At 42.6% G+C, this 23,275-nt stretch overlaps 2 protein-coding genes across 5 annotated transcripts in view; one reads left to right on the forward strand and one right to left on the reverse strand.

The window, feature by feature from the left end:
- The window catches only part of HAP1 (huntingtin associated protein 1), a 141,673-nt gene extending 134,705 nt beyond the window's left edge, over positions 1-6,968 (forward strand). For 3 of the 4 annotated variants that reach the window (XM_069751545.1, XM_069751544.1, XM_069751546.1), the window contains 6 exons: positions 673-737; positions 937-1,146; positions 1,233-1,531; positions 1,616-1,831; positions 2,452-2,554; positions 5,712-6,968. In XM_069751545.1, the coding sequence (XP_069607646.1) occupies positions 673-737; positions 937-1,146; positions 1,233-1,531; positions 1,616-1,831; positions 2,452-2,554; positions 5,712-6,180 (1,362 nt within the window). In that variant the 3' untranslated portion in view covers positions 6,181-6,968. Of the gene's footprint in view, positions 1-672; positions 738-936; positions 1,147-1,232; positions 1,532-1,615; positions 1,832-2,451; positions 2,555-3,529; positions 3,622-5,711 lie in introns of all 4 variants that reach the window. The other variant, XM_069751547.1, reaches the window with a different exon arrangement.
- Positions 6,969-19,071: 12,103 nt separating this feature from the next.
- LOC138664655 (uncharacterized protein PF3D7_1120000-like) lies at positions 19,072-22,904 on the reverse strand. Its single transcript, XM_069751548.1, has 3 exons — positions 22,780-22,904; positions 21,598-21,687; positions 19,072-20,251 (listed from the first exon to the last, which is right to left on the reverse strand). The coding sequence occupies exons 2-3, from the start codon at positions 21,683-21,685 to the stop codon at positions 19,254-19,256; spliced, it is 1,086 nt and encodes a 361-aa protein (XP_069607649.1). The 5' UTR covers positions 21,686-21,687; positions 22,780-22,904; the 3' UTR covers positions 19,072-19,253.
- Between the last annotated feature and the right edge of the window lie 371 nt (positions 22,905-23,275).

Consider the following 23,275-nt stretch of genomic DNA (forward strand, 5'->3'; position numbering starts at 1 on the left):
AAGTTACAGGTCTGTGAGAGCCAGAAATCTTGATTGTTTGTTTCTGACCAAATCCTTATTTTCCACCATAATATGCAAATAAAATGTTAAAAAAACAGACAATGTGATTTTCTGGATTTTTTTTCTCAGTTTGTCTCCCATAGTTGAGGTCTACCTATGATGTAAATTACAGACGCCTCTCATCTTTTTAAGTGGTGGAACTTGCACTATTGCTGACTGACTAAATACTTTTTTGCCCCACTAACAAATATATATATATATATATATATATATATATATATATATATATATATATATATATATATATATATACATATATACATACATATATATATATATACACACACACACACACACACACACACACACACACACACACACACATATATATATATATATACATACATACATGCATTATATATATATATATATATATATATATATATATATATATATATATATATATATATATATATAATTTGTTATTGTGTGCACATTGTGGTTTTTTTAACCGTTCTGTATTATCAGATGTTAAAAATACAATTAATTTTATATGGTTCCATGTCTGGATGATTTTCTTTCTTTTAATCTGTGCTTTGGTTCTGGTTTCACAATTTCTCGGCTTTGCAGGACCTTAATCCGAAAGTCCGAATATGTGTTTCTTCTCCACAGGATTCCTTGGCTGCGGAGATTGAAGGAACCATGAGAAAAGGCATTGATGCCTCTTCCGAGCTCAAGTATGTGCCTGACTCATTCAAGAAGCGGGTCTTCTAAGAACAGTGTACAAAATATGCGGTCATTGATCCCCCACACATCGCAGCACCACTACTAGAAACACCTAGAAGACCCCTCATTTTATGTCCTTGTATGTTTACATTACAGTAAAGTCAAGACTCAGTTTCTGATCATTGGCCTCTAACCTCTTCACCTATGCAGGAGCTACAAGCGAGTGTTTGAGACGGTTAAAGCTGCCAACCAAGTGGTGAGGATCAGATCTGTACCAGGCTCTCGAGCTCCATCTCAGAGACCCTCAGCTGCCCCCAGTCGTGTTGGAACTCCACCAATGAGCTTCTGTGAGTCAGAGGGTACCAGCATGGTGCTAGAAGAAGAGCAGACCCTACTACCAATAGACCCTGAGTCTTCTGTGTAAGCTACAGTTCCATAAATCTTTAAGAAATTAAGAAGTTATTTGGTCCATTGCTAACTCTTCATCTAAACTGATTCATTTACAGTGTTGGAGGGAAGAAGTTGGGGACCCCTGGTACACCTGGAGGCCAGGACCTGGCTGCAGCTCTTCAGATACTCAGCGCTCAACAGGACTCTCACACCCCTGACAGCCTTTTCGAGCAGAGGGAACACAAGTTGCAACGACATGGTGAGACATCAAGTGGGTTCCTCACCCCCAATGAAAGTGTCCTGTCCACTGGCACCAATTACTCTGGTATCTCTGAGGCAACCGGCAGCTCAAGCTTTTCCTTGGGTTCAAGGTCCTACCTACCGGAGAAGTTGCAGATCGTCAAGCCTATAGAAGGTGAGAATATACCTGAGCCAATTTGTCTGATCAAATCACTCTGCAACAATGTCAAGTATGACTTACTGTATGCTTTATGTCTAGGCTCGGCGACCCTGCTGCACTGGCAGAAGTTGGCTAAGCCCAATTTAGGTGGCATTCTGGATCCTCGCCCCGGGGTGCTAACCAAAGACTTCCAGGAATTAGACATTGACGTTGAAGATGTCTACAATCTCAATGACTTTGAGGAGGATGACCTGGAGCCTATAACTTTTGAAGCCTTTTCTACATCCACTCCAACCCAAAACAAACCAAATAACAGTGAGTATGGATGCAGATATTTTTCCTCACTATGGAAATGTATGGAAACCGGACACAAGTGTGAGTTTCTTTAACTCCCAGTAGGTCAGAGTGGAGCATGTCATATATGTGGCAAACTCTTTCTTACGGGGATCTATATGGCTCTTCCTTTGACTGGGGGATAGCTTTGACTCCATGGGGAAGGTGCCACATATTTGGGAACTAATTTCTAAAGGCATTGACCTGTTGCAGAAAACTCCTGTCCCCAGGAGCTTACTTTTAGAAAAGGCAATATGTGCATCACTCGCCCTCCTGTGGTCCAGCGCTGAGTCTGCTTCTGGTGTCTTGTTATTGACTGCAGCGCTGAAGTCGCTTCAACAGTGCTACAGCCAATCAGTGAGCTCAATGGCTATACTAGAACTGCTGGCACGAGCCGCTCAGAGGCGCTGAGCTCAGAGTTTTTTTTATTTGCAGCATTGTTAAAATGGCCAAATGGCGTCATTGCTGCAGACAATAAAATACACTGGGAGCAGTAGTAGAGACTCAGTGCTGGACCAGATGTCTCCGTAGAAGTAGTGCTGCCCCTGGATGTGGCTCCCATCTTGTATGTCTGTAATACGTAGATGATTTGTATGTTTCAGTGTTCCGTTCTGCTAACAACCTCCCCCAGACTCCGTCTACCTTCACTATAACCACATGTCGCATGTCGCACCCTCTGCAGGACATTACGCGGGTCACATCCAGGTGGGTTTTTCATGGTTTGCACTTGTCTGTCTGTCTCTTCACTATTTTCGTATGTCCTCTCCCTGTATGTATATGCTGCAGTTACAAAGACCTTAGTATGACGGCATAGGCACTCTATAAAAGACCTTGTGTGAGATGAGCGAAGATCTGCACGCCCATGGCTGTGACTGTGGTTCCAGCTCATTCCCATTCACTTTACCCATTGTTTTTCTTAACTTCTGTCCAGTAGATGGCGCTCATGAAAAGCCTTCCCTTTTTTAAGGCGGTGTCTATTTCAACTTGGAGGCAAGAGTCTTCATAAAAGTAACAGGAAACAACATGCGATTCTGTTACTTATAAAATTAACGTTAAAATTCTCGTCTTGTACTGCGCCATCACTGACCTCATACATTTGTGGATTAGGCCTCAGTGCAGAACATCATCCAATCACTGGGTAATCCAATTACTATTTTTAACCATTCATTGCAGACTTGTGCCAAGTAGTGATGAGCGAACGTTCTCCGATGAGGTGTTCTCGAATAATGTGTTAGAATCCCCGCGGCTCTTAGGCAATCCCTGCATGTATTGCGACTGTGTAACCGGCGCAAGACATGCAGCCGCGGGGAAACGAATATATTTTTCAAGCACACCGAAGACCCTTTTTAACACCTCATCAGATCATATTCGCTCATCACTAGTCCCAAGTTGAAGAAATGTCTAATTCTGAGTCCCCTCTATTTAACATATGCTGTGTAATAGCCCTAAAATGGCTTCCTTCATCATAGGTCTAGCTAAGAAATGACTGATCGAAACCTCATCTCGGCACTCTCTGATATAAATCCCAATGTCATCTGCATGTTTTGCACGGTTAACTTGTTCCTTTCCAGCTGCCGGTGAATGGATGCCACATTGCCATCTGCTACATTTCTTCCTGTGCCACTCACTGTTTCCTCCCTGTCCCTCACTCGTGTCCATTTTCCATCCTCACGGTTCTAGGCACTTCAAGTCCTGGTGGAAGCGCTTTTTCCATTGCTTGACTTTCTGAGAGGCGTCTGAGTGCAGGGTCAGACAACACCGCAAAGCATCAGGTAGCCCAGTTGGCAGTGACCGTCTGGTCTCTTAAGGGTGACTCAGTGACCAGACAGAACCGGCGTAGTGCATGGTCTTTGTCCTGTCCGGTCCTGAGGACCAGTATTAATGTTCTGAATTGACACCATCTAGAGCAGTGTTCCCCAACTCTGGTCCTCAAGAGCCACCAACAGGTCATGTTTTCAGGATTTCCTTAGTATAGTCCAAGTGATGCAATTATCACCTCTTCATTACTAAGGAAATCCTGAAAACATGACCTGTTGGTGGCTCTTGAGGAGTGGAGTTGGGGAACACTGATCTAGAGGATGCTTTGCATGCAACAGCTGGTAGTGTTGAAATTCCTAGGATGGATATCACCAGCGCCAGCAAGACCTCATTCACCTATAGACACCAGCTAAGGAAATGATTTATAATGGCTGGGGACACGTCTGGTCACTGAGTTATCTTGAACTAGGTTACTGCAAATTGTATGACTCCTTCTCAGGGTTCATTTGTTCTAGACTGATCATAAGTGACTGTTAAAAAGCTGTGTATCTACAGAAATCATAGGGCCCATCACAAAACTCAGCGTGGACCCAAATTTGTCTGGGGAAGGGAGGATACATTAGTGTGATGGCGGCTGCCAAAGGGGCCTTTTTGCCTCCATTAACCAGCATGTTTCAATATACTAGAAATGAAAAGCATGGAGTGGCATAACAGACCATGCTAATAAGAAATCTATATGTAAAGTATGATATAAATACAGCGGGACCTCATGGGTGACGAATGCCACTGAATAGTATAAGGCCCAGAGTAACCAGAGTGTTATAGGGCTTCAGTCACGGCTTCTCTTCCCACAGTTACATGGTGAACTAGGGGCAGGTTGGTGGGCGTCATTGGAGTTGTCAGACAACTAAAACATCTGACCTACACAGGTAACTTCTGATTTTGATTGGCTAAGCCCCTTCTATACTGTAATTTATTAAAATGATCCTCACCAGAGATAGTATGTATACTTGCCAATGAATCCCAAATGTTGGGTTTATTAATGCGTCATCCTGGTCTTCACCCAGGAATGTTCCAAAAATGAACAAAAACGCCCCCTTTTAAAATGCAAGTTTAGTGTATACCACTTCCCTCTATGGTCTGGCCCATACTGGGCTGTTGGGTAGTACGGGCTTTCTGACCCAGAGGTGTATTAGTACATCCAATGGCATTAGTACATCCAATGTACATCCTATATTTACTGCAGAGGCGTCACGTCTTCCCCACAACGCGTTTCACAGCAAAAACTGATAAAATGAAGAAACTTGCTGAAAGCTCAGACCTATTTTAATGGTGATGGTTAGAGGAAGTCACAGGTCTGTGGGAGGAAAAGGAACATTTGGGGTAAAACAGATACTCTGTGGGATTCCGATTGCTCGGCTTGGAGGGCTAAGCATGAGCGAGATCATCCTGTGTTCTTCAAATCCTTGCATCATGCTCTGCCCTCAGTCCCTGCACTAGGTGTAATACCAGGCATCGGTTTTGCCTAGACTGCTCCTTTAATAAAAGAACCCTGAGTCGGAGTGGCAGAAAAGGCTTTCTCTCTTTAACCCTTAACTGTTTCCATGTTGTTTTTGCATGCGCTAACCCTTGCATCTGACTTCATTAACCGATTTTTCTCCTTTTGTAGGAGCAGGAAAGCCTTGTATTTATTCACTGGTCTGGGATCTTTTAAGCTATAGCTGGGGGAAAGGGGCACTTTTTTACATTGCCTGAATGGTGAAGGCTCAGTCTAGACCACAAATTTCACCTGCAACATCGTGCTAGAATTTCAGAAGGAAATCTGAGACCAGTGAATCTAAGACAAGGGCTTGCCCCAGTGTGATACTGTGACGTTCTAGTCCACCATGGTGGCTTATGCGTCTTGCTGTTAGCACACTCATGTTTTCATTTGTTTCAGGGGCCAAAATGGCCAGCACTTATAGTATAGAACAGAAGTTCTGTCTTGAGTATTAATGGTTAGAGAAGGTCATATAGGTGGCACCATGTGAAGGCACTTTTCTTATGATCAAACAATATAGACTTCCTATGTTCCTCATCATGGTTTTCTCTTGTCTTCTTCCAGTCTTCGCACAGTTCGTTCCTCATGTGGAAGCTTTGAGAGCTTGAGTTCCTTAAATCTTGAACCTCACAAAGAAGATCCAGTGGCGACCTATGTCCCACCAGGGAATGACCAGCCTAACTCTGGACGTAATACCCCCTTGGGATTAGTTACCCTCCTTAAAGAGCGTGGTATATCTGCTTCTACAGAACCCAGCAGCAAAACCTCAGCTGAAGCTGGAGTTCAGCCACCTGCAACCCTTGCATACCCACCTATCTTCCAGTTAGGTTGGGGTAGAACTTTAAGAAGGCTAGGCTTTGGAAGATCTGTTGTGGACAACGCTTCAGCGAACGAGACGCCAAATTCTGGCACTGCACAAAAAAGTATCTTTAGTATAAACCTGGTTGAACAGTTGCGGAGACTTGGCTTGAACCAGGTGGTGGAGAGGGGTATTGTTTCTTTCCAAAGGACAACTGAAGCCAAGAAGCCTTAAAACTGAATCTGTATCACGTGACTGACCAGAAAAACTGAAGACGTCACTTTGCACTGACTTGACTAATGGGGGGCAGGAGGAGACCACAGGGCCTTCTTCATACCTTGTTATCTTGCATGTTCTACTAGTCGCATATGGTGGTGGAAGCAGGGATTTTAGAAATGAGCACATGATGGCTGTGCAACCTCCACATATTACAATAGGCATGTAGCGACCGATCTAGTAATGCAATGCTCCTTTCCAATATGCAGTCCCAGAATTATGTACACATAATGCTATGTCCATCTTGTGTCCTTATACTCTGGGTTCCAGAAGAACTTTTAATGTTCTTTTAGTGTGTCATTTTTTTTACCCAAGAAAGAAAACTGGGAAAAGAATGAGCTTAAGTCTTTTTAATGTCAGTACATTGCTTATATCTGGCCTTTTTACTTTTAAAGGAACAAGTAACTGGTCCAATTCCATGTTTTGCTATATCCTGGTTGCACAGGACAAAGCTTATATTTTTATATACATAAAGAAACGTATTCTTACCAGTGGCAAATGCGAACCACCTCGCTCTCTACCTCCACCTACCAGTGAGCCTAGGTACTGCACATGCTAGAATGGAGCTGGATTTGGGATTCATTTAGGACTCCTGATAAATGGTTGTAGTACCATACACCAGGTCTGTACCCGGTTTGCCCAGGGCTGGTGAAATGTGCTGAACAGGCTGAGACTTCAATGTTCTGATGATGGATTACTCCTCTGCACTGATTGTACATGACTTTAATAAATCGACAATGTAAATATATCAGTGTTTGTTATGATATACGGAGATGGTGTCTATCTGGAAGACAGAAGAAGAATGTTCTGCACCCCTAATTCTTGCCACGCATAAAAGATGCATCCTGCTCCTCCATGTAAGACAGATACTCTATATAAGGCCTCATTCAGACGTCCATTTTTCTCGTATGAGTGTTATCCATGGTTCTCATGGTTAGCACTCATGCCTCTGACAGTCTGAGACCATTTCCATGTCCATGATTTTTTGCGGATGGAATGGTCTGCGCAAAATTTTGGAGACATGTTTGATTTTGATCTGATCAAAATCGGCAATGCAAGTCTATGGTTCTGTGAAAAAAATGAGACACAGCACTCAGTTGCTATCAGAGTGTGGTCTGATTTTCACAGTTTGTCAGAATGGAGAAGGTTGAGAACGTGTTTTTTTTTTTTTTTTTTATTCTCCCATGTACGAGAAAAATTGAAGTCACTCTAATCAAAGTCTGATAAAAAAAAAATCCGTCCCCTCTTCTCGTACATGAAAAATATTAAGGTGTGAATGAGGCCTAAAGCTTTATTCAGACGTCAACTTTTAGATGTACCAGAAAAACCGTTCAGGTTTCACCAGTGATTTTGGTTGGAGTATGGCCATCAGTTTTTTCCACTGATGAGGGGAACATAAAAAATGTTCTCCATCTTCTCTAATTCATCAGTGAGTGAAAAACGGACAGCACACAGATAGCATCATATTGCTGTCAGAATTATTCATAGATCCACAAAATAAGCAACAAAATGAAAAAAAAAAATCAATAAATAGGTATATTTATGTATAAAAAAACACATATTTGGTATCCCCGCATCCGGAACAACCCAACCTATAAAAAAAATATAGATAAACTATGGTTTTTTTATCATACCGCAAAAAAAAAAAAAAAATGGAACAAAACGTGATCAAAAAGTCACATGTAAATAAAAATGTTATTGCTGAAAACAAGCCACCAAACAGCTCCGTTAGCAAAGTAATAAACAGATGTTGCAGTGTCGAGGGCTTCCTTAAAAATAAATATATATTTGATTACAATTAAAAAGAAGTCATGAGAAACAAAAAATATATGCCACTAGTGAAGGTGAGGACATTTACACGCAATCCTTTTCAATAAAGATTCCTTAATCAATGATTAATTAATCTTTTGTGAAACGCGTTTGCCTGTAAACGTCCTCACCACCCTTCCCTAGTGGCATATATTTGTCTCATGACTTATTTTTAATTGTAGTCAAATATATATTTTCTTAAAGAAGCTCTGGATGCTGGAACGTTTCTTGCTCTCTCTCATGTATCCCTGCGGCACTGCTCGCTTCCGCTCCTTGGACCTCTGACATGGGTGAGCTGACTTCATTCACAAGTAAAAAAAAAAAAAAGTTAGCGCTCTCGGAATGCAACAATGCAAAAACAATTACGGTATTTTTTTTTTCTATAAAATTTGTTTTTACTGTGTAAAACCAGCAAAACGTTAAAGTCCAAAATGTGGTATCGCTGTAATTGTCCTGACCCGAAGAATAAAGCTGCATTATTACTTTCACCCAGTGTTGGACTGGGGTGCCTAGGGCCCACCAGTAACAATGACTTTGGGGGCCCACTTTTTACCTGCATGCAAATATTCTACTACCTTCGTTCACAAATTTACCTATATCTCTATATAATAATAAACTGGGCAGTTTGGTTAATGAATGAAGAGATGCTGTTTTTTTCTGTACAGAGTAATTCATGTGAATTATGCCATGTACTACCCATATATTGGGGTTGGGGGCCCGGTTCTGCACAGGTTCCTCCGGGAGATTCCCACTTAGAATGGAATTAAAAAAAATCCTGAATTGCTGTTTTTTGTTCATTCTGCTTCCTAAAAATCGGAATAGAAAGCGATCAAAAAACGTTATGTGCTCAAAAATGGTACCAATTAAAGCGACCACTCATCGCGCAAAAAGTAACTGTCAGCAGAAATCTAGAAAAATGATAGCTCTCAAAGTATGATGATGCAAAACTTTATTTTGCATAAAAAGTGTCTTTTGTGTGTGACAGCAGCTAAACAAAAAAACTGTATAAATCTGGAATTGCTGTAATCACACCGACCCGAAGATTAAAGTCATCTTACCACTTATACAGCAAGAGGAACGAAGTAAAAAATAAATAAAACCAATTCTCCTCCTGCTGTTGATTTGTTAATTTTGTCTCCCAAAGATGGCAGTAAGGCTCAGCTCACATTTACCCTGCGCTCTACGCTGAGCTCTTGCACCAGGGTTTCCATGTAAATCTCTGAAATATGTGATTCAGATGGAACCCCGGGAGGAAGTTTCCCTATAATGAGGTAGATGGAGGCACTGTGGACGTCATCTGGCCACTGATCAGGTGGTGTTCATCTTTTTAGGCATACATAAAAGTGCGGTCGGCCACAGTTTTGTGCACATCATCCCAAATGCTATGTAAAATGTTCACAATAAAGACTTCAACTCTATCCATATGAAAAAGGAAGTCCTCACTCAGTTCCATTATCTGTCAATGGAAATATAGGGGGCTTCTACTTTACTGACAACACAGAGGCTCTGGAAAAGTGCTTTGGCTCCTCGTCCACCAAAACAAATGCAGTGCTCCCAAATCCAAATGCCCCTCTCCCTTCTGAGCCACAGTGTACCTAAACCACATTTAGAATCCATATGTTTGGCATTTCTGTAGTGATGAGATCCCGCCTAATTTACAGGTGCGTGTCTTCAGAAGCACAAACTAGGCATAATGTACTGGGCACTACAATGTCACTGGCAAATTTGAAATGTTCACTCGGCAACATCTACTGCTCTTTCTGGAATACGCCTGTTAAGTCAAAATCGTCAATGCACCTGTAGATAAATTCCTAGAGGAGTGTAATTTCCAAAATGGGCTCTCTTGAGAAGGCATTCTGTTCTTTTGGCACTTAGGGGCTCTGTATATGGAGTCCGCAAACTATGCACGATAATTTGATCTCCAAAAGTCAAATAGCACTCAGTCCCCCTCGAGTCTCGCCATGTAGCTAGGCAGTACTGTACAGCCACATATAGGGTATTTCCACGTTCAGCAGAAATCATGTGACAAATTTTGGTGCCTTTTTTTACCCATTTCCCAGTGTGAAAATGTAAAGGTTGGGGCTAAAACTAAATTTTTGTGGTAAAAATGTAATTTTTTTTCTTCACTGCCCAATGGTATAAAAGTATTATTACTGCATCCCTAGATTAATTCACTGACAGGTGTAGTTTGTAAAATGAGGTCCATTATGGGGAAGGGGATTTTCTGTTCTCGCACCTCAGGGGCTCTTCTAGTGGGTCATGGCACCTGCAAATCATCATAACAAGGTGCTACTTCCCTTCTGAGCTTTCCACTGTGCCTGAAAAGTATTTCCCAATTACATGTGTGGTATTAGTGCATTCAGGAGAAATTAAACAACAAATTGTGAAGCTCTTCAAATGTGATATGGCATCCGCAATCTATTCTAGCCATAATTGAGTTCCAAATTCAATTGGCCCTCCTTCCCTTATGAGCTCTGCCGTGCGCCAGAACAGTAGTTATTCCACCACGGTATTGGTGTACTTGGGAGAAATTGCACAACAGATTGTCCTGTCCATTTTCTCTTGTTACCCTCTTAAGAATGAAAATTTGGGGCAAAATCAACATTTTTATTGGAAATACGTATTTGTATCATTTTCATGGCTCAACGTAATAAACTTCTGTGAAACACTTGTGAGGTCAAGATGCTCATCACACATCTAGATAAGTTCCTTGAGGGTTCTTGTTTCTAAAATGGGGTCACTTGTGCAGGATCTCCACTTTTTAAGTACATCGGGGACTCTGCTGATGCGACATGGCATCTGCTATCAATTTCCGCCAATTTTGTGTTAAAAAAGTCAAATGGAACTCCTTGTCTTCCATGCCCTGCTATGGGCCCAAACAGTGGTTTCCCCCATCATATGGGGTATCTGTGTACGCGGGAGAAATTGCACAACAAATTAGATGAAGAAAATGCAAAACTTGGGGCTAAATCAACATTTTTGTGGGAAGAAGTAAAATTTTCATTTTTTCCTTCCACATTACCGTACTTTTGCGGATTTTCAGGGGTGCAGTTTTTAGAATGGTGTAACATTTGGGTATTTTCTGTCATCTAGGCCGTCAGTCACTTCTATTGTGATTGTGGTCCCTACAAAAACGGTAATTAGACATACCGGTAATTGTATTTCCAGGAATCCATCCTGACAGCACCATGGAGGTCGTCCTTCTTATCCATAGTGGGACAGGAAACCACGAGAGTTAAAAGGACCCTCCCCCTTCCACCCTTCAGTGATTTTCCAAAGTAACACATCTGGATGGATGCAAAAAGAGAATTTTATTTTGAACATAACAATTTTTATACAAATGTTACTTCACACAAGTATACAACGTATTTGTAATAGGGAGGGAACTAACAGTGCTGTCAGGATGGATTCCTGGAAATACAATTACCGGTATGTCTAATTACCGTTTTCCAGGTCACCACCTGACAGCACCATGGAGAAGTACCAAAGGAGATTTTGGTCCTAGGGAGGAACTACTGCTTGAAGCACCTTCCTGCCAAAAGCTAGCTGAGAAGAAACTACATCTAGCTTGTAATGTATAGTAAAGGTACTGAGGCTAGACCAAGATGCAGCTTTGCAGATCTGATCTGCCGAGGCTCCCCCTTTCTCTGCCCATGAAGCCGCCATAGCTCTGGATGAATGAGCTTTAAGATTTTCTGGGAGATCCCTACCTTGTGCCTGATTAGCCAGACTAATGGTGGACCTAATCCATCTAGCAATGGTGGATTTTGATGCCTTTTTACCCTTATTAGGACCACCGTAAAGGACAAAGAGATTGCTATCCTGTCTCCAGGCCCTAGTTTCTAAGTTCTTAAGTACCGTTTCCCTGACATCTAGGTTATGGAAAAAACTTTCTTTTTTATTTCTGGGAAACTGGCAAAATTATGGAAGCACTACTTCCTGATTTATATTTGAAGCCGAGACCACTTTAGGAAGGAAACCTGGATCAAGTCTTAAAACCAGTCTATCGTCAAATATCTGTAGATAGGGATTTCGGATGGACAAGGCCTGAAGTTCCCCCAGTCTTTTAGCCAATGTAATGGCCACTAGGAAGACTATCTTGAGGGAAAGATTAGCAATGTCTATCTCTTTTGTTATATCAAATGGATCTTTACACAATTCGTTAAGGACCAGGTTAAGATCCCATGGTGGGACTGATTTCCTAATTAAGGGTCTCAACCTTTGAACCGCTGTGGAAAACCGAGCTATCCAAGGGTGGGAAGCTAGGGTAGAATCATGAAATACACTTAGGGCTGCTACCTGGACCCTCAGAGTACTTGGTCTAAGACCTTTTTTGAATCCCTGCTGCAAAAAATCGAGAATTTTAGGAATGTCAGGGTGGTCAACATCGACTGTTGTATCTCCACAAAAACTGCAGAATTTTTTCCATATCTTTAGATAGATTGCGGAGGTTACTGGCTTCCTACTTGCTTGAAGTATGGAGATGACTCCTTCTGAGAGCCCTTTTGCTTTTAGGATCTGGCGTTCAGGATCCAAGCCGCTAATTGGAGGCTTCCTGGGTTGTGATGAAGAATCGGACCCTGGAAGAGTAGATCTTCCCTTTCCGGAAGGTGATAGGATTCCTCTACCGACAACTTTCTCCACAAAGGGTACCAACTTCTTTTGGACCAGGAAGGAACCACCAAAATAACCTGAGCTCTGTCCTCGCATATTTTCCTGAGGATTCTCGGCATCAATGCAAGAGGGGGGAAAGCATATAGCAGACCCCTGCTCCATGATGGAGAGAGAGCGTCTACTCCCGCAGGATTTTCTTGAGGGTTCAACGAATAAAAGGTTCCGACCTTCGCGTTTCGTCTGGTCGCAAATAAGTCCACTGTCGGTGTTCCCCAGCGTTGACATATTCTGCTGAAAACTTCGCAGTTCAGTTCCCACTTCAATAGCTTTTCTCTGCTCAGAAAATCTGCAACTTGGTTCCTCGAACCTTCCAGATGCACTGCAGAAATTGAGATCACCCATTTCTCCGCCCATCTGAAGATCTGATCCGCCAGATGTTGTAGTTTTGGATGTCTTGGACCATCCTGGTGGCGAAGAAAAGCTACCGCCTTCATGTCCGAGAAAATTTTTAAATGTTTGTTCCTTAGCAGGGCCTGCGCCGAACAGATGCCCTTCCAAACTGCATGTAGTTCTCTGTGATTTGAGGAATTCTAGCTGTCCATTGAATTCCACTGTCCCTGGTAGCATCTTCCAAGGACCTGGCCGCCCCAACCTAGTTGGCTTGCATCTGTAGTCACCGTGACAGATGGAGATTGGATCCATGGACGCCCCTTTGTAGGTTTCTTTGAATAGTCCACCAGTGTAGGGACTGCTTGACCAGATGATATAGGTGGAACTCCTTGTCCAGTGAGGTCTGTCTTCTGTCCCAAGAAGCGAGAACTGCTCTCTGTAATCGACGGGAATGAAACTGGCTCCAGCTGACATACGGGATGCAGGCTGTCATCAGTCCTAGTATCTTCATCGCATCCCTGATAGAGATTCGATTCCTCGCAAATTCGCGAATCCTCTTTATTAGGTCGGACCGCTTGTTGTCTGGAAGAAAAGTCTTTCTTATATTTGAGTCCAGGATAATGCCTAGAAATTTTATCCTTGGTTTGGGTGAGAGGTCTGACTTTGACCAGTTTATCACCCAACCTAGTTTTTGCAGTGTGGAAATCACCAACTGACAGTCGATTTTGAGCTGCCCCACAGAGTCTGCCACTATTAGAAAGTCGTCTAAATAGGGAATTATTGTGACATCTTGTTTTCTTAGGTAAGACACTACTTCTACAACAATTTTTGTAAAAATTCTGTGCGCTGTCACCAGACCAAATGGGAGGTAACGAAACTGAAAATGAAAAATTTTTCCTTCCATTTCTACCGCAAACCTGAGATATTTTTGATGATCTGGAAAGATTGGAACGTGATAATACGCACTTTTTAAGTCTAAAGTACACATTACCACATCTTTTCCTAACAGGGGAATTGTGGAACGTATTGATTCCATCTTGAACCTCTTGTATTGCAGCCATTTGTTTAAAGGCTTGAGCTTTATTATAGTTCGAGATTCCCCCGAAGGTTTCTTTATAGAGAAGAGGCCTGAGTAATGACCTCTTCCTAACTGTTGAGGAGGAACAGGAGCTATTGCCTCCATTCGCAGAAGATCCTGTATGTCCGAACACATAGGGGAGGCTGAGGAGAGATGGACGTTTGATACAAAATATCTTTCTGGAGGAAGAGAGTCGAACTCTATTCTGTACCCCTGGGATATGACCTGAAGGACCCAAGGACTTCTGGTAATCCTCTCCCAATCTCCCAGGAAGTTCAACAACTGCCCCCCTGTCCTGGTGGCGTCATTTCCTTCGAAACTCTGATCTAGAGGTCGAGGGACCGGAATCTCTATTTTTGTTTCTATTCTCTCCCCCTTTCTGATAGCTCCACCTCCCCTGTTTTCCCTTACCCCTATAGTCTGATCTCTGACTATAGTATGGCCTGCGAAAGGGCTGGTACTTCTTACATTTTTCCTCTGGAAACCCCTTTTTTTTCATCTGAAGCTTTCTCCAGAATATCATCCAGTATGGGCCCAAAGACTCTGCCTCCTGAAAAGGGAATAGAGCACAATTTATTTTTTGAATGAACATCTCCTGACCAGTTCTTTAACCATATAGCCCTATATAGCTGCATTTGACAAAGACTGGCCTCTAGCTGTGAACCTAACCGATTCTGCAGTAGCATCTGCAAGAAAACCGGTTGCTAGTTTCAATAAAAGGATAGCTTTAATGATAGACTCTCTAGGAGTTCTAGCTGACAATTGATCTTTCAAATCATCTACCCACAAATGCATGGCTCGTGCCACTGATGTCGCCGCAATATTTGTGCGAATTACAGCCGCTGAACTTTCCCAGGCTCTTTTCAAGAGCCCATCTGCCTTACGGTCCATTGGCTCCTTTAAGTTAGAGGAGTCCTCGAATGGAATGGCGGTTCTCTTAGACACTTTTGCAAGCGGAATGTCAATCTTGGGAATATCTTCTCACTCCTTGACCTCCTCATGATCAAATGGTAGGCGAAGTCTGAAGTCTCTAGGAATTGATATCCTCCTTTCTGCTTCTTCCCATTCTTCTAAGATCATAGAACGAATATGGGCATTTACGGGAATACTTTCGAAGTCTGAGAACGTAGCCCCCCGAACATCTCATCTTGAACTGACTAGTTGAGGGCTCCTCAATTTGCATAGTCTGCCTAACTGCCTCCAGAAGCTCATCTATATCATTAGATGAGAACAAATATTTCTTCCTCTTTCAGGAGGTTCCCTGATCAACTCCTCATCCTCAAGATCTGAGTCAAAAGAGCTGTCCTCGGATGACCGATCTGATTCCCTCTGTCTTTTCCTAGATCAATGCGGATCCTAAAGGTCAGACTGAATGGACTGGGGAAAAGTTAAGCCAGATATCGAGGCCTGCACCTCTTCTCTGACAATAGCTCTCATGTTTGATATCAGGGAAACCTGCTCTTCTCCCACGATACGGATGGCGCAAGATTCGCAAAGTGATTTTTGCCAGGAGTCTTTGAGCTTTACCCCAGCTGGGGACTCACATGTGCCTGGCCCTCCTGCAGTGTTTCCGATCTCGTGTCCTCCATGCTGCTGCTCTAGTGCTCTGCTGGAACTGCAGAATCGTATAGCACAGGTCACAGCGGTGCACCTACCTTATATCCTTTAATGTCGCCGCCGCCTGCCCCGGAGCCTCGCCACGTAGAGTAGGAGGGAAGAGGACGCTGCTCCATGCTGCCGGCCGCGACCCGGAAGTGACGTGCGCAACAGCCCGTGAACCGTAAGTGACTTTCCAGGAAGTCAATGCGGCCGCACTCCTGGCCACAGACACCGTGGCTCACGTTCCTCATGGCCTGCACTTACCCCCGGGATCCGCGTGTCAAGGAAGCACCCTGCAGAGGTGTCCGGACGCAGGTACCTCAGGGCTACGTCCAGGGTCGAGAGCCCCCCCAGGGGGAAGCGACCCCTTCACCGGGAGCAGCGCTACACCGGAGCTGCTGAGGGACCCCATTACTCGGGTTTCAGCCAAGCAGGGTCTTGTAGTGGGAAGGAAGAGGCCGAGCCTCCCCGATCCTCACCACCTGCACGGGACAGACAGAGCTCTCGTCGTTCCCATCCGCAGTGGGACAGGAAAAACACTGAAGGGTGGAAGGGGGAGGGTCCTTTTAACTCTCGTGATTTCCTGTCCCACTATGGATAAGAAGGACGACCTCCATGGTGCTGTCAGGTGGTGACCTGGAAAATAGGTTTTGTAAATTTTGTTGGAAAATTGGGAATTTGCTGATCAAATTTTAATCCTTCCAACTTCCTATCGGAAAAAAATTGTTTCAAAAAATGGTGCTGATATAAAAATATGGTTTGTCTGTCTGCTGTCTCTAACATCATGTCCTCCCTCTATCTGAAACTAAATCTCTCCAAAACTGAACTACTTCTGTTTCTCCCTTCTACTAAACTCACTCTACCCAACATCGAAATTACCCTGGAGGGTTCAACCATAACTCCCAAACAGCATGCCCGCTGTCTTGGGGTCATATTCAACACCGAACTTTCCTTTACTCCCTATATCCGATCACTCACTCGCTCCTGTCACCTGCATCTTAAAAACATCTCCAGAATCCGACCTTTTCTCACCTTTGAAACTGCTAAGACTCTTACTGCTGCTCTTATTCATTCTCGTCTGGACTACTGCAACTCTCTTCTAATCGGTCTCCCTCTTTCCAAACTTTCTCCTCTCCAATCCACCTTGAATGCGGCAGCCAGGGTCATATTTCTGTCCAACCGCTTCACCGATGCCTCCATCTTGTGCCAGTGTCTATAGAAAAAACAGCCGCACACTCAAGACTTGCAGGTTTTTACGTGAAAGTTGTATTTTTTATTATTAGTACAGGCATCACCAAATGCTTATTAGTGTTCAGAGAAAATGACGGATGCTTTAAGTTACGGTTAACGTTTCGACCAACGTCCGTCACACTGGTGCAGTAGTGTGACGGACGCAGTGCTACAGGACCCTTGCAGACTTCGCCTACTCCAGACTGCTTCTGCACCTTTTCTACCCTCCATTAGAAGTGTGGTTTTGACAAAGACCAGCCTTGGTCGAAACGTTAACCGTAACTTAAAGTATCCGTCATTTTCTCTGAACACTAATAAGCATTTGGTGATGCCTGTACTAATAATAAAAAATACAACTTTCACGTAAAAACCTGCAAGTCTTGAGTGTGCGGCTGTTTTTTCTATAGACTTTGTGTTCAGCCTGCACCTTTTTTTCATGCGGAGTGCACCACATCTCTTGTACTGCCTGTCCATCTTGTGCCAGTCATTGCACTGGCTACCCATTCGCTACAGGGTCCAGTATAAACTCATCTCTCTCACCCACAAAGCTCTCTGCAGTTCAGCACCGCCTTATATCTCCTCTCTCATCTCCGTCTATCGCCCTACACGTGCCCTCCGTTCTACAAATGACCTAAGACTAACATCCCCCGTAATCCGAACCTCGCACCTCCGTCTCCAAGACTTCTCTCGTGCTGCGCCAGCTCTCTGGAATGCACTTTCCCAGACGTTCAGACTGATACCTAGCCCCGACCTATTCAAGCGCGCTTTAAAAACCCATCTCTTCAAACAAGCCTACCAAACCGACCTATTCAAGCGCGCTTTAAAAACCCATCTCTTCAAACAAGCCTACCAAATCAACTACTCAGTAAACTAACTTTGTCCTGTTCCCTCCTTCCAAATATTATCTGCATGTGAATCTGCACCCTACTATTCATCTGTCTCCACACCCTCCATGCACACGATAACTGCACTTGATACTTGACTATTGCACTTAAACACACGGGCTGATGACCGGATCATGCAGCTTCATATGAAAATCCCTATTTATTATAATTGCCAGACCTGAAATAACAAGCACTTTTCACCTATTGTGTCCCCCCATTTCCTTGTAGATTGTAAGCTTGCGAGCAGGGACTTCACCCCTAATGTCACTGTTTAAATTGTCTTAACTTATACTGAATTTATTGTCTGTACATGTCCCCGCTTAATTGTAAAGTGCTGCGGAATATGTTGGCGCTATATAAATAAAAAATTATTATTATTATTATTATTATGGTAAAAAATTAGTTTTGACAACTTTGTGTGATAGAACTCTGGTTTAAGAGCATAACAATTAAAAGTTTGAAGATTGTGAAATGTTCAAACTTTTTGCCAAAATCCCGATATTTTTAGAAATAAACGCAAAAAATATTAGCCTAAGTTTACCACCAACGTGGAGTACAATGTGTCACGAAATAATTATCTCCGAATCAGTGGGATCCGTTGAAGCATTCCAGAGTTTTTACTTCATAAAGTGACACTGATCAGAATTGGAAAATTTGGCCTGGTTAGGAAGGTGGAAACAAGCTCGAGGGTGAAGGGGTTAAAGGAGTAATTGCCTCCACTCCTCCGTTGAAAGAGGGTGGCATCATGTATACACAGGTCCCGCCACCCAGCGTGCGAGGGCAGCAGATAATATCATGCACTTGTTCAATCCTGCTAAGTTCTACTGACCGACGTGTGCATTGGGTTAACCAAGGTCTGTAGATGTGATGGCAACTGCATCACTTACTTATTAGTATTTGGATTATAAAACAAATCTGATATGGATTTTCAAAGTAAGTGCACCATACCCCTCAGGACAAAGAATTCTATTTAAGAATGTACGCAGTTTGTATAGTGAAACAGTTATGGGTCATTTTGCCATGATTTTTTTTTTTTCCAGGAGGGTGTAGAGGAGCATTCAAGAAACTATTATATCCGCACTTTACATGACGGACCTATTGTGGTGTTGTCAGATTCATCATGATCTTCTGTAGGCCATTACACCAGTGTGAACAGAGCTGTAGAATTTTCCAGGAATAAGAGAGACTTTCTAGATCATACACACCACACCCACTCTGGTTGAAAAATGGACATAAAACAAGGAATTATTTCCAACCTCTGTTTATTTTTATACCTGTCCCATATTGCCATGCATTTCTGATCAGAAACCAGGACATTATATCAATACTTAAATAATAATATAGCTTCCCCTATTGAGGGTAGCCTTCAGCATCCTGATCTTCTGCACTTCTGTGCCAGAAGTCCATCCAGCCGTATTGCCTTTCTTCTATACGGGAGGGTCGTCTTCATCATCCTGATCTTCTGCCCTTCTGCGCTCGTAGTCCAGGTCATCGTATTGCCTTTTTTCTATTGATTGAGAGTCGTCTTCATTATCCTGATCTTCTGCATCATCCTGATCTTCTGCCCTTCTGCGCTCGTAGTCCAGGTCATCGTATTGCCTGTTCTCTATTGATTGAGAGTCGTCTTCATTATCCTGATCTTCTGCATCATCCTGATCTTCTGCCCTTCTGCGCTCGTAGTCCAGGTCATCGTATTGCCTTTTTTCTATTGAATGAGAGTCGTCTTCATCATCCTGATCTTCTGCCCTTCTGCGCTCGTAGTCCAGGTCATCGTATTGCCTTTTTTCTATTGAATGAGAGTCGTCTTCATCATCCTGATCTTCTGCCCTTCTGCGCTCGTAGTCCAGGTCATCGTATTGCCTTTTTTCTATTGATTGAGAGTCGTCTTCATCATCCTGATCTTCTGCCCTTCTGCGCTCGTAGTCCAGGTCATCGTATTGCCTTTTTTCTATTGATTGAGAGTCGTCTTCATCATCCTGATCTTCTGCCCTTCTGCGCTCGTAGTCCAGGTCATCGTATTGCCTTTTTTCTATTGATTGAGAGTCGTCTTCATCATCCTGATCTTCTGCCCTTCTGCGCTCGTAGTCCAGGTCATCGTATTGTCTTTTTTCTATTGATTGAGAGTCGTCTTCATCATCCTGATCTAATGCATCATCCTGATCTTCTGCCCTTTTGCGCTCGTAGTCCAGGTCATCGTATTGCCTTTTTTCTATTGATTGAGAGTAGTCTTCATCATCCTGATCTAATGCATCATCCTGATCTTCTGCCCTTCTGCGCTCGTAGTCCAGGTCATCGTATTGCCTTTTTTCTATTGATTGAGAGTAGTCTTCATCATCCTGATCTTCTGCGCTGCTGCGCTCGTTGTCCGTCTCATTGTATTGCCTTTCATCTATGGACTGAGAGTCGTCTTCAGCACCAGAGGTGTCTAGGGAGTAAAGTCAATAAGGTTAGGAACTGTATCAAAAGCTGGGCACCATGGGTTTTGCAGTGGCTTTTGGCCATGTACATTATATATGTCACACATAAAATTAATGTTTCACCTGTATAACAAAATTTCCTAAAAATAAAACGCATCACAACCACACGTGGTTTTTCACCATGAGATTGAAAATGAGTTTAGGAAATTCACCTAAGCATATAGTTTTAGGCTTCCCTGCACCTAGTGTCCGAAGTATAGTGAACCACTATCTACCCTCAGAAATGTCAATCTAGGAGAGCTTTTTAAAGGGCTACAATCACTGGGGATCACTGCAAAAATGAAAGTGGGGTTTTTGGGGGGTGTGACTTAGCTGTGTTCCACATCTGGGTATGCAGTCACAGATCAAGTGACTCCTGTCACTAACTTTCCTACTGTCACATGCAACTTTCTTATGTTGTTCCTCTTGTCACTAAGACTCCTGGAGGTAAAATCAGGTGACTCCTGGATGTGTAAATCTTGGTGACTTGACAGATCTGTTCCATAGAGATCTGGGTCCTGAATCATTCAGGGAATCTTTCACCCGATTTTTGCTACCCCATCTGAGAGCAGCATAATGCGGGAGCAGAGAACCTGATTCCAATGAACTGGGCTACAGTTTTGATAAAATTCTGTTTTATCTATTGATTTGTCAGCTTTCTGTGTACACTGTGCATAGGCAGAAAGCTGCCAATCCAAGGTGGGGTGAGGTTATTCAGAGCTCATGAATATGGATAACTATATGGCAGCAGGTTTTCTAGTCCTCCCCTGATAATCTCCTACTGATGAAACCGTAATTTTATCAAAACTACACTAAACAGCCCAGTAAGTGACACATCTCTGTAATGCGGGACTCTGCCCTACATTATGCTGCTCTCAGATTAAGTGGCAAAAACTCTGCAACACGTTTTCTTTAAGCAGTTTTTACTAGTATTCAGGTGTAAAACTGTCAGAAATGTCACAAAGTGCAGCAGTATTTTCACCAGCACAGACATATTTTTGAAAAAAGGGGGGGCAGCTTGGCCAGTAAAGGGCGTGATCAAATTTAGCCAACAAACTCATCATTTATACCACAAATGTCCTACAGCCCCTAATTGGAGCACATTTCTTGCGGTGACGCACCACAGCTGAAAGATGAGCCAAATTTAATTAAAAGGAGCTTATCGTTTAATTTGGCACATCTTAATAAAGAAGGGAGAAAACATTAGTCTTGATGGATCAGGGCCTTGGTGTGCTGCAATGCAAGAGAATTTGAAGTGTCCCTGCGAATATTGGGTATGAGAATGGTATTTTGTCCCCGTCTGTCAATCATTTACCTGCTGATTGCTGTTCTGTCATTGGCCTACAGAGGGCAGCCGTTGCCAGTACGGCTAACAGAATAGTGACCCAAACTCTTCTCTCCATTTCTGCAATACAAGAACATCAGATCATTATGTGGTTTCTGCTGCCACCTAGTGTACATAGAAGTGTATGGATCAAGCTGAATAAATAGATACAATTAATACCTCTTTACATAAAAATGTCCCAGAAGTGTGACCCTATATAAGTATCATGTGTACGTGAATGACCGATCTATTCCTGCTTATTCCATAACGCCCCTGGGAAAAAGCGAAATGGCGTCTGGCCGAGGGAGACATCACATTTCACATTTCTATTTCCCCTTGTTTGATGGTGATTTGCTACCAAGGTAATATATTGGCTGTCATTGATCTTGGTTTATACAGTGTGTATATATATATATATATATATATATATATATATATATACATATATATATACAGTATATGTCATTACTATGTACTTTATCTAGGCTATTAATATAGGCTCTTTATCTACCTTGGTCTTTACACACATTTGTAGTCTTATACCACACTCCTGTAGTGACAGCAGCTGAGGAGCTATTTGCATCCAATATTGATTTTATATTAGGATCTTCTACAGTAGACTACTTGATTTTGTTTGATGCATTAATCTTCCTCTTATTGGAGGTTCCTTTGCCTTGTTTTTATTGTTATGAATTATTTTGTATTGAATAAAAATGATATGGTTTTATTAAGCGCTTTTCCGCGTCTGGCAGGGATCGGGGATATATGTTATGTGTTAAAGTGTCTAGCGCTATAATTCTATCTTAGACCTGCTTTAGTGCCGTTATCAGTTCGTTAGTTCTAGAATTGTTTTCAGTTATGCCATAATTGACATTTAATTAACATTGAAGTGAGCAAGTCTTCTAGGATACCCTCTTATAAATACTTAATAACAAAGGATCCCCCATTCAGGGACCCCAATAGTCAATTATGGTGAATTTTATTAACTTTTTAGAGACCTATTTCAGGTGGCTTTGACTTGACGTTGGACTTGTTCTCAGGACTATAATTATCATTAACAGAAAATATTGCTCTATAATAAGAATATTGACCCGTCTTGAAATGATTAAAATAAGTTGAGTAACATAGCCTGTCCCTTCCTCGATCGCCTCCTTATGATCATATGTAACTCACCTGATCTCGTCTCAGAGCTTGGATGGTGGTGTAGGAGATGTCTGGTTTTCTGCAGGTTGTGGGCACCTTTTTATTGAGGGCGATGTATGTAGATGTCACCTCCCATTGTATCAATTAGTTACTTTTCAAGCCTCCTTGTTTTCATGCACTTCTGCTCATGATGTTATTGTACACACTGCCCTAGGATACATTAAGATTAATTGTTTGTCAAGAGGATCACTCAACATAATGAAAGATGGGCAAATATATCCAAGGAACTTATTGTAATGACGTTCCCTGACACACAGCAGAGCGGTTCACATTCTTGGAAAATGTTCATTGATCTGGAAATGGACCTTTTCTAAAATGCTATGTCATCAGACATTTTTAGAAAAAAAAATATATCTTCCAACACTTTCTGGTGGTTAATGTTCTGTGTAGTCGTACATCGTTAGTCTATAGCCCAGGTCTAACTTGAAGTATTAACAAGGACTTTTTGGTGTCTTCTACACCTTAA

The sequence above is a fragment of the Ranitomeya imitator genome, chromosome 2 (assembly GCF_032444005.1).
Source record: "Ranitomeya imitator isolate aRanImi1 chromosome 2, aRanImi1.pri, whole genome shotgun sequence".
NCBI classification, from domain to species: domain Eukaryota; kingdom Metazoa; phylum Chordata; class Amphibia; order Anura; family Dendrobatidae; genus Ranitomeya; species Ranitomeya imitator.